Source organism: Galleria mellonella, unplaced genomic scaffold, assembly GCF_026898425.1.
Source record: "Galleria mellonella isolate WM207_F2 unplaced genomic scaffold, CSIRO_AGI_GalMel_v1 utg264, whole genome shotgun sequence".
Taxonomy (NCBI): Eukaryota; Metazoa; Arthropoda; class Insecta; order Lepidoptera; family Pyralidae; genus Galleria; species Galleria mellonella.
The window spans coordinates 575,954-592,175 of NW_026442060.1; the positions used below are offsets into that span (position 1 = coordinate 575,954).

Sequence of the window (16,222 nt, forward strand, 5' to 3'; positions counted from 1 at the left end):
GAATTTGACGAATAAATTAACGGCCCACTTAATAGAAATTGATAATCCTTATGTTTAGATATGATCAGCATCATAGTATGACTACCATGAATGCAGACTAAGAAAATTCCATTACATTTATGATGACTAAAATAATTGCATTTTTAACAGTAAAGGACAGCATTTTTTTTTATATTGGCACCATTATACAATTTATCAAATAGAAAGGAATGCTAACGGTATCTAAAACCGACTACTCGCCAGCACGCAGTAACTCTAACTGTAGCACGTATGATGAACTCTTTCATGATAGAGAAAAATGTACACTGAAGAACTTTCGACGTCTATGCAACCCTTTACTGTATCTGCAAAGTTATGATTGCATTTCGGCAATATGTATTCGTCGTATGATCTCAGTATAGAATAGACTACCCCTTACTGTCTTGTGGGTGTCGTAAGAGCTGACTAAGGGAGAGCGAGGGATGGACAGCAGCGTCCTTCTGGAAACATTTCTAAAGCCCAACTGCGGTTTTGGCAACCGCAAATCTGCCTACCAAGCGTCACAACTACTGGTAGAACCCCCCAAGAAGGAGGCTTAAGTTCATCAGTGGACAGTTAGACTGATATGATGATGAATGTGTATCTAGCTTAAAAAATGTCGCTAAAAAATTTTTTTCCAGAGACTCGGGAAAAAATGTATAGAGCTTTATTATAGTTGTTTATGTATCTAGGGCGAGTACAATGCGGACGTATACCGTTCGCTAGTGCGTTACGTCTTGCTGTCCGAGCATAACTTCACCACGTACGCGGAAGTGGACGTCAGCGGGAAGGCATACAGTGTCAACCTGAACGCCGATCTCAATAACAACACTAACCTCAATATGGATATACATATTGACCAGTAAGTACTTAGTAATACTGATATTGTTTTATACGCAGATGGAGTTAGGCTAAGATCACATATAGAGACAGATATCAGATAGTTTTGATATAAGTCGTACTTTTAAGCTATGAAAATTACTTGTATTAAGCTATTGCTCGAAACGTTATTTGGACGGCCGTTTTTAACGCTAAAACTGGATATATCCGTAAAGCAGTTGTTTGCATGGCTGTGTTTCAGTTTAAAGGGTGGGATATGGCGTGAATTTACTGAGTATAGAGGAATAACACCTGAGTCCTCAGGAATGGCAACGCATGGGGGGTACATTCATGGGCGAAACATGTCAACTCTGTCATGTACATGGTACTGCTCATGTCTATAGGTGACGGTTACCACTTTCTATCAGGTGGGCCGTCAGCTTGTTTGCCATTCTAAGTTGTATAAAAAAAAATATAGCAGATGTTAGAGTTTTGATATAAGTCGTACTTTTAAGTTGTTATAATTATATAGTAAGCTATTGCTGGAAACATTATTTGGTCGACCGTTTTTTGCACTATAACTAGATATCTAGATTTTAATAGGTACTGCAATGGTAACAGTCTAGGTCCCGGCATAGAATAGGCCACCCCTTCCTATCCCGTGAGTATCATAAGAAGCGACTAAGGGACCTTATGGTGGAGGGATGAGCAGCAGCGTCCCTCTTAAAACATCACCAAAAGCCAAACTGTGATTATCAACCCGCCATTCAAGCGTGGCAACTATTGACAAAACCTCCCTCACGAAGGAAGCTATTTTTAGCAGTGAACAGTAAACGGCTAAAACAACAACTATAACTGCAATAGTGACAAACATATTTACATCTGACGATACACGATTCCGTAATTTATAAACGCTTGCAATATTAGGGCCTCACGCATTGTCGACACTAAATAAATCTTATTATGCTCTTTTTGAAGAATACCATAGTATAGTTCTTATGGAAAATTCGATTATTAATCTAAGTTAAATTCATTGATATATTCAACGTGAAGCTGTCATTATTCAGGGGGTGAGTGAGCCGTTTGGCATGAACTTGTACTTTTACTAGTATTTAGTGATGTAGTTCATGTTAAGGATGGCTGGGCTGTTTTTCTTGTATGGCGATAGTTTTATGGTGTAAATTTCATTTAATGTAAATTATATATAATGTTTACTAATTATTATGTTTTCCACGTGTCGAAATTGAAATGTTATGTCTAAATGTTAATCATGTTGCGTACACATGTTTCTAAATTGTAAAAAACCATAATTAACTATATATAATCCTAACATGGTTATAATTTGTTATGTGCCTCATTAAAATAAATAAATAAGTGTAAAATTTAATATCGTATTACAGACTTCGCGACGTGCATATCTCATACCAAAAATGGAAGACGCCACAACAGAAGCGCCTCAGCGCAGCCTTCAACTGGGACGCGAACCGGGACCCTTCGCAGAAGGTATCTGTGGACGTACAACTCGACAACAAGGGTGCCTGGCACCACGGTGGACAATTCACGCTTTACTACCCCGGTAGGGTTGTCAACGGCGAATTTGAATTCCTTCTCAAAGGTGAGATCATAGAATCGTATCTTTTTTCTGTAGCATTTACTTAAACCTTTTTATACAGGGTGTAAAGGGCAGTTTATCAAAAACTGAAACAACTAATTCAGTCCTTTATTCTAAACTAAAAACCAGTAGTAATTCTTTTCGGAAAATATAATTTTTTTCTGTTTTACATTGCACAGCGTCAAAACTAAAAATTATTAATTGTATGACTGTGGAGCATTTCCGGTAGGAAAATAATCTACCACCTGATTCAGACCTTTAATCTAAATCACCTGTTTTCATTTTGATCAACCTGTCCCTTCCTCTCTGAATATTACAGAATAGGTTACCGAGCTCTTGATTTTTCATTAAAATAAAATTACCAAACAATAGATCTATTTTCTAGAATGTGAATACTACTAAGTTCTAAAATACAGTGGCATACACAGTGGCATAGGAAGTAGTGAATGGGCACTAATAGTGCTAAGCAGAAAATAAAATAAATATTTAAATTTTTATCCTATTTCTCTGATATTATTTTGTGTACTGTACAGTTACTAGGGCCAGTGTAAAGATATATGTGTAAAGCGAAACGTATTGATGTCAGACTGGGACTGCTCGTGGCACGCGACGGTGGGGTGGGGCGGCGGGTCGCGCGCGGCGTGGCGCGTGCGCATGTACTCGCAGGCGGCCGAGCGCGGGCCCACCGTGTACGCGCTGCTCTCGCACCTCGACACGCCGCTGCCCGGCTGGCGGGACACCGGCTTCAACCTCATGTCGGTACACGCTGCACGCTGCACGCTGCACGCTGCACGCTACACACACCACTTTACCGTTTACCACACACGGACTTTGTACAAAAGTCGTTTGCTTGGACACCTCTATCCCATTCGTGTTTCTACCGTTAAGCAGTTGTGTTTGCATGGCTGTGTTTCGGTTTGAAAGGTGGGATATGGCAGTGAATTTACAGGATACATAGGAATAACCTAAATTCTCAAGAATGGCAACATATGGGAGGTGAAACAGTATACTCTGTTATGTCCATGGTACTGCTCATGTCTATAGGCGACGGTTACCACTTTCCATCAGGTAGGCCGTCACGTTGTTTGCCATTCTAAGTTGCATAAAAAAGCTTGGTATAACAACAGTGAATGACCAACTGAAACAAATTAGTAACTGCCGCCTACCGATATGATAATATATTTACCGTACAAATAAGTATCGTTGGATTACACATACTCTGAAGTAGAAACCGTGAATCGGCAAGTGTAATGTGAGAAAACCTGCAGCTAGCTGCAACGACGACATACGTAGGGTTATTAATTTTAACTGGAAACGAAAAACCGAAGAACTTGCTCTGTTGCCTGCCTTGGGAGAGCTCTATATCCAGCACTGACACCCATATTGGTTGCGATGTATTGCATTAAGAGAATGTAAGCTGGTTTACCCCATACCCTGTATTTACTGCTGTACCACATTGTCCAAACCAATACATGTTTTCTGGTTACTATTTCTATATGCTACTCCTATCAAATGTTATACTATACAGTGTATTGTATGATGGTCATATCTATAGGCTTCACATTCCATCACATGTACCGTCGTATTATGTCATTAAAATTTTTGTTTTTTTTTTTCAATAACAATTCAATGTGTTTAACACAGGTGGCGCTACCAAGACAACCTACAAGCAATAAACGGGAGCATGAACTGGCAAGAGGACTATCTCGCGTTCAGTCTACTCGCCGACTACTTGTTCAAGTCGAACGAGTTCTTTGGCGAAATAAACGCGGTCGTCAACTCAACTATACCGACGCTGCCGCGAGCCGCCGCCATAGCCAAGCATAGAGTTGTATGGAAGAAGAGTGCGGACACGCTTCTCAGTTTTCAAGTAACCTATCTTTATTATAGTTTTCATAAGTTAAAATTTTCATAAAATTACATCCTAGGCTTGTTGGTTGCGTTAAGTCAGTTATTTTTTCTTTCTTACAATATTCTATACTATGTACAATAACACTTAAAATATTAATGGATCTTACTCTATGAAGGTTAACTCAGATTTTCTGCATAATTTTATACAAATATATTGTTGATTGAATTACAGAGAACGCTCTGTAATTCAATAATCAAATTACAAATTATTAAATTCTTATAAATTCTTTCAGTACAATGAGGAAGGTCTTCTCATGATAAATTCGTCGTGGACACTAAATAGAGGAAATACGCAAAGCAACATCACAGGCAGAGTTATTTTGCTCACACCGTTCCCAGTAAGTACATATATTTTTTATACGACTTGAAATGTGTATGTTTTTTCTAATTAATATTATTGCAATCAGTCCAAAGACACCTTTCATTCACAAATCAACTTGAAATAGCAAACAAACAAAAGCGGCTACCTTTTCTCTTAACAAGATTCAGATAAGCCTTTCACACTAGACATATACTTGTCAACAAATCACAGTTGCACATCAGGTGTTCTACGGATTCCGACTCCTTATTGCACAGTCTTCACAGTGTGTTCGAAGACAGACCCATCTTGTATAGTATATGCCTCTCTGGAATGTGTCCAGTTAAGATCCATTATGAGTCTGCCTGTTGTTTGCCTCAACAGTAAATGAGTTTATCTAGACAGCATATGACGTGTATCTAGACAGAGGCAACACGTAAGAGATTAATCTAAATATTTGCATTTCAGGGCTACACCAAAGGATACCTCAAGACGGAGTTCCTATTAGGAGATAAACGCGACATAAAGGGCATCACATTTTTAGACCTTGAAGAAAAAGTACTCAAGATTTATGTAGATGGTATGTTGTTTGAACTATTTCGTAAAATGATACAATTTAAAATATAACGACCTGATTCAATATATCAAGGGAGCACGGGATTTACGTCAATTTTACTTTAATAATTTAAGATTTTATTCTGAAAAACTATAGATTTTCCTATTTCAATTAGAATATTTGAAATCATCACCTATCGATATAAAATTGACAAGTGTATTACTATTAATATACAAGAAATACCTCCTCTGTCCTCCTGAGGAGGAGTTCCTTTTTAATTTAACTTCAAATTTTCAAAATATGTATTAAGAAAATTTAACAATAATAATAAAATAGTTCAAGATAACTATGTCTAAATTACCTAAATAATAATAAAGTTATTAAATAAAAGTAAAATAGTAATGTAAATAAAATAGTATCTATGTGGTCCCAACATAGAATGGGCCTCCCCTTCCTTTCGGTCAGGTGTCAGAAAAGGCGATTAAGGGAACTTAATGGTCAAAAGCTGGGCAGCAGCATTCCTTTTAAAACATCACCAAAGCCCAACTGTAATTTTCAACCCGCTTACTAAGCATGGTAACTATCGGCAAACCCCTTCAATTGGGGAAGGCCTATGTTCAGCAGTGGACAGTTAACGGCTGGTATGTTGATGACGATAATGATGGTTATGCTACTGGGGAACCGCTCCTCTTCGCACGGGTGCATAACCTCCAGGGAGGGAAAGTTGAAACAGAACGAAAGTGGAAACGAGTGAAACTAGTCCAATTATCTCCTTATGAAATAATTTAATTTGAATATTGTACATACAAACCTAATATTTTTTCCTTAATTATTATTTGATCGGTTTGTTCTCACAGGACATATGCGTCGCATCACCAACTGCATGCTAATAGTGAACGTGACCAGCCCTATCACGGACGAGCCTCAGATGACGGCGCGGATCGGCTTCATAGAGATCGACCGGCACCTCGTCGCCATGGTCGTCACGCCGAACTCCACTACCGGTATAAACATAATTCTTGATTCATATAAAACATGCTACATTACAGTACAATACAGTGAAATATTCTTAGTTTTAATAAACCGTAATTTAAGATTGTTTTAAAAAAAAAACTGTTTTTAATCGTGGCAAAACCAGTTATTTTGTTTCAAAAAGTAAACTATTGAACCGATTTTGATAAAAATTCTATATGACCAGTCAAAAAGTATATCCTTTCAGATAAAAAAACAAAAGAATTTTTCAAATCGGTCTATAAATAATGGAGTTATGAGGTAACAAAAAAAAACTTACTTCAGTTATGTCAAACAATTGATGTCGGTTTTATAAAATGAAATGAAATGAGATGAAATTAAATGAGGTTTATTCGTAAAAAACATAACTGTTATATTCGTAAAAAACATAATAGTTTCTTAACTAATATTAATATTATGGTTTTATAAGAGTACAGTAATTATTATATTATGGTATTTTTTGTTGAACATAATTTAATTAGAAGTCAATTGAAACCATGTCTCATTTGTTATTGTAATAATAATAAACTCTTTATTGCGCACAATAGAGATGTATACAAGGAGTATTTATATAGAATGTAAAAATACTCCTTGTATATATCTCTACAAAAGGCAGTAATTATTATTATTTTGAATTTTAATGATTCTGTGACCAGGTTTGGAGACATTTATGAAGTTGAACACCTTGCAAGACTTCCACATATTCGGTCACGTGGCGCTGCCCATACAGTACCTCAACCGAGCCACGGTGACAGCCAAACGCGGAGCCGAAGAGGTACCTACCTACCACTTATAATATAACCAACATTGAATACTGAATCTCGGACACATAAATAAATAATTATTTTATCCACAGCTCGACTTCAGAGTAGGCTGGGACAAAATGGACTTCGGTTTCACAGGCATATGGCAGTATCATTCACCAATCAATTTTGTTTACGTATACAAGCTGTATTCTCCACTAGAAGGATTCGAAGAGAACGGTCTAGTACTCAAGAATGTCTATGGCAACGGCTTGGATACAGAATTATCGTTGCGGCTGTCTAAACATAAGGTAAATTGATTGTCCTACCATATGCATTGCATACCATCATTATTATACAACGTGTAACAGAACGTATCTAAAAGTCGAAATTCATAAAACTAAACAATTTTTCTAATAAAACATTGTTCGAAATTTGAAAGTAATTTTTAGAATATTATGTTCGTATACTTGTACAGATAAAAAAAGACTATTACCCTATTACATAAACTATTATCATGTATTTCTTTAAAAAATTAAGAAACTGTTTAATTTAATTTATTTATTTATTTAAAAATTACTCACCGCACTTACAGTCTCCCAAAACGTGTAGTGAGCCATAGATTAATTTTACAAACGTACAAATTTTGTAAAACATTTTAAAAATATATCTAGTTTGTCATTAAATTTATCAATATCTGGCTGCTGAGCAATCAGAGAATTGAGCAGAGAAATAGCTTGATAAGTGGGAGCAAACTGAGCAGTACAGGTGCGAACCGGCGGTGCCGATAGTAATCGACAAGCACGCAATCGCATGCAGCGTTGGGGTGCGTACAAAGAACAACGGCTGAGAGTTGCAGGATTGTCTATTCCGTATATTCTATTAATGAATGCTGTTACTTGATTTCATCTCATTATCATAGTATAACTATATTTTTTAATTATATTTAAAATCATACTATTTTATCAAAATATGATAAAATTTAATAAACCTATGTCCTTAATTTATATTATAAATCTATATACATAAACACAATTATTTTATAATAAAAAAATTCATCAATTAATCATACTGTTAAGTCCTGACTTTAATTATTCAAATTATGTTTTTTTTTTTTTAAGTTCGGCATCGCAATACTTCTGGTGGATAAAGGCAAAGGCGTACTAGATGTGATACAAGATAAGTTTAAGAACGGTATGAAGAACTCGGACTCTCTACTGGAGGACTTCGACACCATCGCCAGGGTCACTGTCGATACGCTGTACTACCCCACCGTCACCTTCCACGCGCATCTTATGAAAGTAAGAACACTATAGAATAATCTTTTGTTTTATACAGTTTAGAATGACAAACAAGATGATGGCCCACCTGATGGATAATGATAACCGTCGCCTATAAATATGAACAGTACTGTGAACGTCACAGAATATACTGTGACGTCCGTGATAACTTTCATTCGAATTATAATTTTTTTTTATACAACTTAGAATGCAAACAAGCTGACGGCCCACCTGAGGGAAAGTGGTAGCCGTCGCCTATAGACATGAGCAGTACCATGGACATAACAGAATATACAGTTTATATATCCATGATACCCCCCATGCGCTGTCATTCCTGAGGACTCAGGTGTTATTTCTCTATACCCTGTAAATTTACGCCATATCCCACCCTTCAAACCGAAACACAGCCATAACAACTGCATCACGATAGAAACACGAATGGGACAGAGGTACCCAAGCACTCGACTTTTGTACAAAGTCTCCCTTTGGTATCCACGGGAAAGGAAGAGGTGACTTATTCTTTGCGGGAAAATATGATAATGTAATTAGCAAAATGGCCTAATGATTATATCGTTTCTTGTTTTTAGTTTGTGGGCCCCGATGAAGAGGATATAGTGAAAGCGAACGCTACATTGTACTTGCCTGATGGACAAGCTATTATCCTTACTGATGAGTTCGTGCTAGAAGTAAGTATAGGAGAACAGTCTGAATAGCCTATAAATATATAATAATAATACGTAAGGAGGAACGACCATTGGTATAATTTTCTTATAAGGAAATATGTTATAGTTGAGTTTTGGACAAAAATATTACTTCAGTTGTGAGGGTTTAATTTGTATTAATCCTCTTGATGAATCTCCATCTGTCTCTCTTTCTCTCTCTTTGTGTCTTCCTCAACTCCTAAGCATTGTTGAGCAAATAAATAATCACGCGAATCAAAGCGTGCCGACACAGATTGTCCGCACCGCGGCGCTAGTGTGACTAGCTGCGTCTGCGACGGCGTTTTTGTATTCCACAATATATACAAAAAAAAATCTTTGAGCTTTAATACACTGTATTTTTTAATATAAATATAAGTATATAAAAAGTTGGTATCATTATGTTATGGTTATTTTTTTGAACTATCATATAAATTTAATATTTATTTATTTTCACTTTATTTTGTACCCTACCGCCACCTACGGGGTATATTTTTTCTTAATATTTTTTTTTATATTTCACACTGAATTTGTAAAATAACAGACATACACGGTGATGAGGAACACCCTGAACTTGGTGACGCCGTTCCAAGTGGTGAAGGAACTAAAGTCGGTGTACACAGTGGACATAACTATAGGCGAGAAGATCAACGTCTCTTGTGTCGCGCTGTTGTCCAACGGGACTTATTGGCACGAGGTATGTATTTTGTTGCCACAGTGTAATGAATGGCCAGTGGTCTAATGCCTCGACGTGTCCAGAATGATATTACCATTTGGTACACACTATTCCATCTATACTATGTCCGTTAAATACATGTTATTTCTTTTTAATTAACCCTATGATTAAATAATAAAATATAAATAGTTTATGATGTAGTCTTTGATGGATTAGTCATGTTGAGGTTGTTTGTAGAATCACAACTCTTAAAAATATCGGTATTTTAGCTTAGACCTATAATAATTGACTGCTATAAATGTGACTAGACACACTCTTGACCATTTTTTAGGGTTTCATGCCTCCGAAGGAAAAAATGGAACCCTTATAAAATCACTTCATTGTCCGTCCGTCCATCTAGACTCTTTTTCTTAGGAACGCATCGAGATATCAAGTTGAAATTAATATCATGTACTCAGGTCTGCAATCTCTTAAAGCAGTGAAAAAATCAAGCTTCTAAATCGACACAATCAAAATATACGGTCGTTTATGTTCCGTTTATATCGCTTATTTTAACATTCACAAAGGGAATCAAAATCTATAGGGTACTTCCCGCTAACCTAGGGTCTTAACTACTACTGACTAGAAGCAATTTCATGTAGCGCAAGTAAAGAAAATAATCCGAAAACCGTAAATTTGTAGTTATTTCATAAAAAAATTAACTTGATGATTTTGTACGGAACCCTCGTTGCGCGAGTCCGACTCGCACTTGGCTGACTTTGTTTTAATTGAATTCCAGATATCATACAAATTGTTTTACGAGTACGAGTGCGGTGAAGACGACACATACCAGTCTTATTTGGCCTCTGTGGGTATAGTGACGCCTCTAGCAGTGCTGCCGGCATTGGACGCCAAAGTGTCTGCTCGATTGGAGGACGCGCTGTGGAAAATGGCGGCCGACATCGCCATGCCCTCGTTTGTCGTCACCGCCATTGCAAGATTAGAGGTAAGCCATTCTACTTCTGCTTGGTCTCTTTTGGTATTATAGTACCTCTAAAAAAACTAGAATAGATTAGAAATAATCTTTATACAAATAGACTTCTTTAGAAGCTCTTTTAAATTGTCCGTTTTTTATGATTGTATTACTAAGTTCAGGGTGTTGTTATCTGCTGAAAAGAACCTGCAAGAAACTTAACAGTTACTCTTTTGTTTTTTTTTTTTATTTTATTTTATTTATTTATTTAAATTTTAATGCACGGTGAAACTATGTATGTATGTTGGACGTAACACCGGACAGTGTTCTCTACCAGTCAACCAACCTTTTCAAATTACTATGTACAAGAAATTTTACTGTAACAATAATTAGCATTAAGTTCTATTTATATGTATTATTAAATGTAAAATAAGCAAGCAAACATACGCAGGCTATTCTCTACTGGAGTTAAAGGTCGAAGTGTGAATTTAATTGGCAATTGCAACTGACATCGCCATGCCTTCGTTTGTTGTCACCGTCATTGTGAAATTAAAAATGAGTAATTCAAATTTTACCTGACTGCCAAAAAATTTAAGTCGAATTTTAAATTGACTTGATCTATGTGGATATTGTAAGGCCTCTGACATTACTAGCGAGTTAGAGGCATTACAATATGCCTTTAACAATACTCGCCTCTAACAATAATTCAAGAATAAGTACTTGTTGTTGGAAGAAAAAATGTCGATATCAATTATGTAAAATATGTGCCTTCATTTGTTTTCGCCGTTATTATAATTTTAGATGGTTATTTAAACTTTTACTCAACTCAACTCAAAAAAAATTACGTAGTGTTTTCAAGAACTTAAAACAATTAGAAGTCTTAAAAATACTCGATGTGTATTTTTACAGAGAAATGTATAAATATGTATATATTTTTATCAATTATAGTCGATCTTACATTGTGAATACTAAATCCGTAGTGCTATGGCTTAGTTTAGGATTAGATGATGATGATGATGATGATGATGTGTGTGTGTGTGTGTGTGTGTATGTGTTTATTTATTAAAAATACTTAATTTTATCTGATGTTTTCACCTTCCAGTTGGACGACCCATTCGTCGAAACATCAGGCAGCTTGAATCTGACCTCTCCGTACCTAGACAATTACTTCATCAAGATGGAGTTCCGCAAGGACTTCGCAGAGAGCGAGAACACAGTCGGCGGCGGCATACACATACACCAGGGTGACCAGGATAATTATGTGAGTGTGATGAAGTATTTATGGCACCAGAGTATTATAAAATAAGAAAAACTGTTTTTACCAACCCGATAAGGTTGAAAAAGTAATGGTAACTCCGCCTGCGCTATCAGTATAAGCTGACGAGGACCAGTGAGAAACAATAAGTAAAGATAAAAGCAGGCCCAGTTGGCCCAGCGTAACAGTTCCAACAATGATTAACCACGATGGTTTCCAAGGGGAACGTATGGAGATTGGTTTGGTATTGTCTAGCCTTGAATCTAGAAATGAGCTATCAAATACAAAAAGGACTTTTAAAATCTAACCGCTAGTTTCAGAGATTATTGCGTTCAAACAAACATTTCCCCCGTATTATATTACTATATACTACTTATTTTATATATTACTATAGACGTAAATTGTACCGTAACTATGTGGAACGGCCTTTCCCGTAACATGTTTCCTTTATTCTATAACCTAAGATTCTTCAAACGTAACGTGAAAAAGCACTTAATAAGCCGTCATAGTACGACTAACCATTGAGAGTGGAATATTCTATTTTCGGTTGATCGTATTCATGGACCTTGTATTTGCTCAGAATGGGGTCACAATGTGTTGGTCGCATGTCGTGCTAAAATTAAAAAGTAGTCGTTGGTATGACCTCCCCCCACCCCCGCTCGCTCCCCGTGTGCAGCTGTTCGCGGACGTGGTGTGGCGGCCGCCGCCGACGCGCTACCTGCGGTTCAAGGCGCGCGGCGCGCTGCCGCCGGTGCTGGAGGCGGCGTCGCTGGCGCTCGTGTACAGCGACGAGCGCGAGCAGCGCGCGCTCACGCTCGACTACGCGGCCGCCGACGTGTACTACTCGCTCAAGGCCGACCAGCGCCCCGCCGCCATCTCGCTCGCACTCAGCAGCCCGCACCCCGGCTTCAGGTCGGCGCGCTCCCACGCACTCGCACGCACTCGCACGCACTCGCACGCACTCGCACGCACTCGCACGCACTCGCACGCACTCGCACGCACTCGCACGCACTCGCACGCACTCGCACGCACTCGCACGCACTCGCACGCACTCGCACGCACTCGCACGCACTCGCACGCACTCGCACGCACTCGCACGCACTCGCACGCACTCGCACGCACTCGCACGCACTCGCACGCACTCGCACGCACTCGCACGCACTCGCACGCACTCGCACGCACTCGCACGCACTCGCACGCACTCGCACACACTCGCACACACTCGCACGCACTCGCACGCACTCACACGCACTCGCACACACTCACACGCACTCACACACACTCACACGCACTCACACACACTCGCACGCACCTCGCACGCCCCTCGCACGCTGTACACACTTGTTAAAAAATTATAATCGTCGCCCGTAGACATGAAAAACACCATATATTTGTTAAAACAAGTTTTACTTACTTATTTACTTACCATAAATATTACAAAGTAGACTGTAACGCCGATAATAATATATATACTTTTCTCTGTCATTTCTAAGTACATTAATATTTTAATTCCGTATCTTATAATTTCAATAACATATCCCAAAACTCAAATCGAAACATAAGCACGCAAGCACAGATACTAGCCGACGAAAACACGTATGGGGAACAGAGGTAACTTTTATCCCTCTATCATGCATGCACTCACGCACATTGAAAAGCTCTTTCAATTCACTTGAAACAATCTTTAGAATAACATTTTAAATATCTATTCACAGGGCTATGAAACTAGTTAGTGAATTCGAGGACGAGTACATTCGAGGCTCACTGGTGACAGATGGCACCGAATACGGCATTTCCGGGAACGTCACCAATCGAGAACCTCTCGAAGTGAGTAAAAATTAAATTTATTTATTTCACAACTTTATATACATATATAAACTTTTACATTATCTATACTTTTCCATGATAAGTGTAAAAATTATTATATATACGCTTTCAATCTACTATATATGTATGTAAAGATTAAGATAAAGATTGTATCCCACAAAAAAAACCGAAAAAAAATTTAATTATGTTTGTTTTTGACCGAATCGAATAAACAGTATGTACAATGAACACATAGCTAAATTAAAAACTTTTTTTTTATATTACAATATATTTTTTTTTATTATTAAAACATTCCGATATTATTTTAAGCTAAGTACAAATAAATTACATACCTACATTTCTTCCCTATAGAAACTGTTTCGTGAAATAACTCCATTGTATGCCAAATTAAATTTCTTTTTTCAGATGGTCGTAACCCTAGTGCCCAAAGGCCAAGGCGAGTTGATAGACGTCCGTATGAAGTTCGAGTCGAGCCCCACCGTGTACGGTATGTCGGCGCAGCTCACGGGCGCGGTGCAAGCCACCATACAAGCTAAAGCAGAAATGGAGACCAAGTTCACCGACATCAACCTTAAAGTTAGTTTTTTCTTTATCATCATCATCGTAACAGCCTTTAACTGTCCACTGCTGAACATAAGTCTCCTCCCTTGGAGGATTTTGCCTGCAGTTGCCACGCTTCGCAACCGCAGTTAGACTTTAGTAATGGTTTAACAGAGACACTGCTACCCATCCCTCGACTATTAAATTCCCTTAGTCGCTTTTTACGACACCCACGGGAAAGAAAGAGATGAATCATTCTATGCCGAGACCATACGGCTAAAAATGTGGACGTTTCGAGTTTTAAATCAAACAGAACAGTGATTACTCCATATAATGGTGTCATGATTTTCGAGCATATTTATTTATTTATACTCAAGAAACAAAATTACATATAATCAATCTACCTATATACCGAATTTCATTAAAATTTGTCCATGTTAAGTCCATGAGTAAGATTGTTGTGGAATTGCGTGAATGATAAATGCATGAAACCTAATGATATAGTGAAAGAAAACTTAATAAACATTGTGCCCATATAGGCGAATATACAAATATAGAACGTGTTAAATTTTTATATTAATAATCAAATACATACGAATCAATTATCCTTATCTTTACTAATAATATAAATGTGAAAATGACTTTTTCTCAAACATGCTTGGAAATGTCAGCATTATTTTGACAATCTTCTTAGAGATAAATCAAAATTGCCGTACTGGCCAGATACATGCAGGCAGCGGCCGGCGAAAGTTGTATGAAAATCCATATCTGTCGTGTTTTGCGGCCAGATAAATTACTATGTAAACTCATATCTATCCTGTAATTTAAAAATGTAATGACCTTTTACTTCGAAACATGGCTACCAAAGAGGTAACTAATAAAAGGGTTTAGAAAGCTGTCTATTGAAAAAAAAAACAAAGGAACATTATGATGCGTGAAAAATTAATATTTGTTCGTTATTCGTTATTGAACTTAAAAAGTAAAATTGTGTTTTTGATTTCCGCGCATTGTTTGAGAAAAGTACTATACAAGTCTTGGCCACAACTAGGCATTGATGGAGTCACGTATGTGTGCTTCGGCTACGCCTCGGCCCACATTTGCACGTTCGTCCATCAATGCCTCAGTTGCTGGCCGCTACAGTAATGTACTATTGTTACCTCTAACCGCCTTGACTGTTTATTAATCACCATCAAATTTGGTATATACATACTATTGTGAAAATATGCATTGTTCTCACCGCATTGTAATCAGCCACATAAGTGTACAATGCCGCCGTGTGCCAGGTGGAGTCGCCGCAGCTGCAGGGCGGCGAGGTGGCGGTGGCGGCGCGCGTGGACGCGGCCGGCGGGCTGCGGCGCACGGCACGCCTGCGCGCTGCCACGCCCCTGCCGCGCCTGCGCTCTGTACACACCGAGCTCGACTTCCTGTCAGTATACATACTGTTTTATACTCCCTTGTGCAACTTACAATCATAGACAAGCTCACAGTTTATATGATGATAATAGAATAGTAAACCCATTCGCGCTATTAGTATACGCTGATAGAGTACTAATGACCCCTCGTAACGTTTATATATATATATATATATATATATATATATATATATATATATATATATATATATATATATATAATTAAAAAAGTATAACCCTTATTCCAATCATTATTTGGGGTCGGCGTAATATGTTTTTTATCCATACTACAAAAAGATTTGGCTTATAGTTTTACGACCGACCGTCTGCCTTATGTCAACCCTCTTTGGGAACTTTTTTGGGATCCCTTTGGGATACAACTGACTGTATATAAAGACAAATTCTATCCACTTACTTAATTCTCATTTGGTATTAACTAGGACAATGTAGTTTTTTTAATACATGATAATAGAATGGTAACTCCGTGCACTAACAATATACACTAACGAGGCACCAGTGAGGGATGATAGATGAGAATGACAAGACAGGACAGTTAGCCCACCGTGATGAATTATACCTGGAATTCAGCACGATAGTTTCCACTTAAAGATTGA

At 37.8% G+C, this 16,222-nt stretch overlaps 1 protein-coding gene across 1 annotated transcript in view; it reads left to right on the forward strand.

The window, feature by feature from the left end:
• The window catches only part of LOC113509342 (uncharacterized), a 43,036-nt gene that overhangs the window by 7,347 nt on the left and 19,467 nt on the right, over positions 1-16,222 (forward strand). The window contains exons 14-31 of the mRNA XM_052895043.1: positions 711-880; positions 2,238-2,452; positions 3,036-3,204; positions 4,094-4,319; positions 4,594-4,698; positions 5,127-5,238; positions 6,072-6,218; positions 6,882-7,000; positions 7,082-7,279; positions 8,090-8,269; positions 8,836-8,934; positions 9,491-9,643; positions 10,401-10,607; positions 11,677-11,835; positions 12,506-12,741; positions 13,545-13,656; positions 14,062-14,232; positions 15,480-15,622. Of these exons, the coding sequence (XP_052751003.1) occupies positions 711-880; positions 2,238-2,452; positions 3,036-3,204; positions 4,094-4,319; positions 4,594-4,698; positions 5,127-5,238; positions 6,072-6,218; positions 6,882-7,000; positions 7,082-7,279; positions 8,090-8,269; positions 8,836-8,934; positions 9,491-9,643; positions 10,401-10,607; positions 11,677-11,835; positions 12,506-12,741; positions 13,545-13,656; positions 14,062-14,232; positions 15,480-15,622 (2,921 nt within the window). The remainder of the gene's footprint in view (positions 1-710; positions 881-2,237; positions 2,453-3,035; positions 3,205-4,093; positions 4,320-4,593; positions 4,699-5,126; positions 5,239-6,071; positions 6,219-6,881; positions 7,001-7,081; positions 7,280-8,089; positions 8,270-8,835; positions 8,935-9,490; positions 9,644-10,400; positions 10,608-11,676; positions 11,836-12,505; positions 12,742-13,544; positions 13,657-14,061; positions 14,233-15,479; positions 15,623-16,222) is intronic.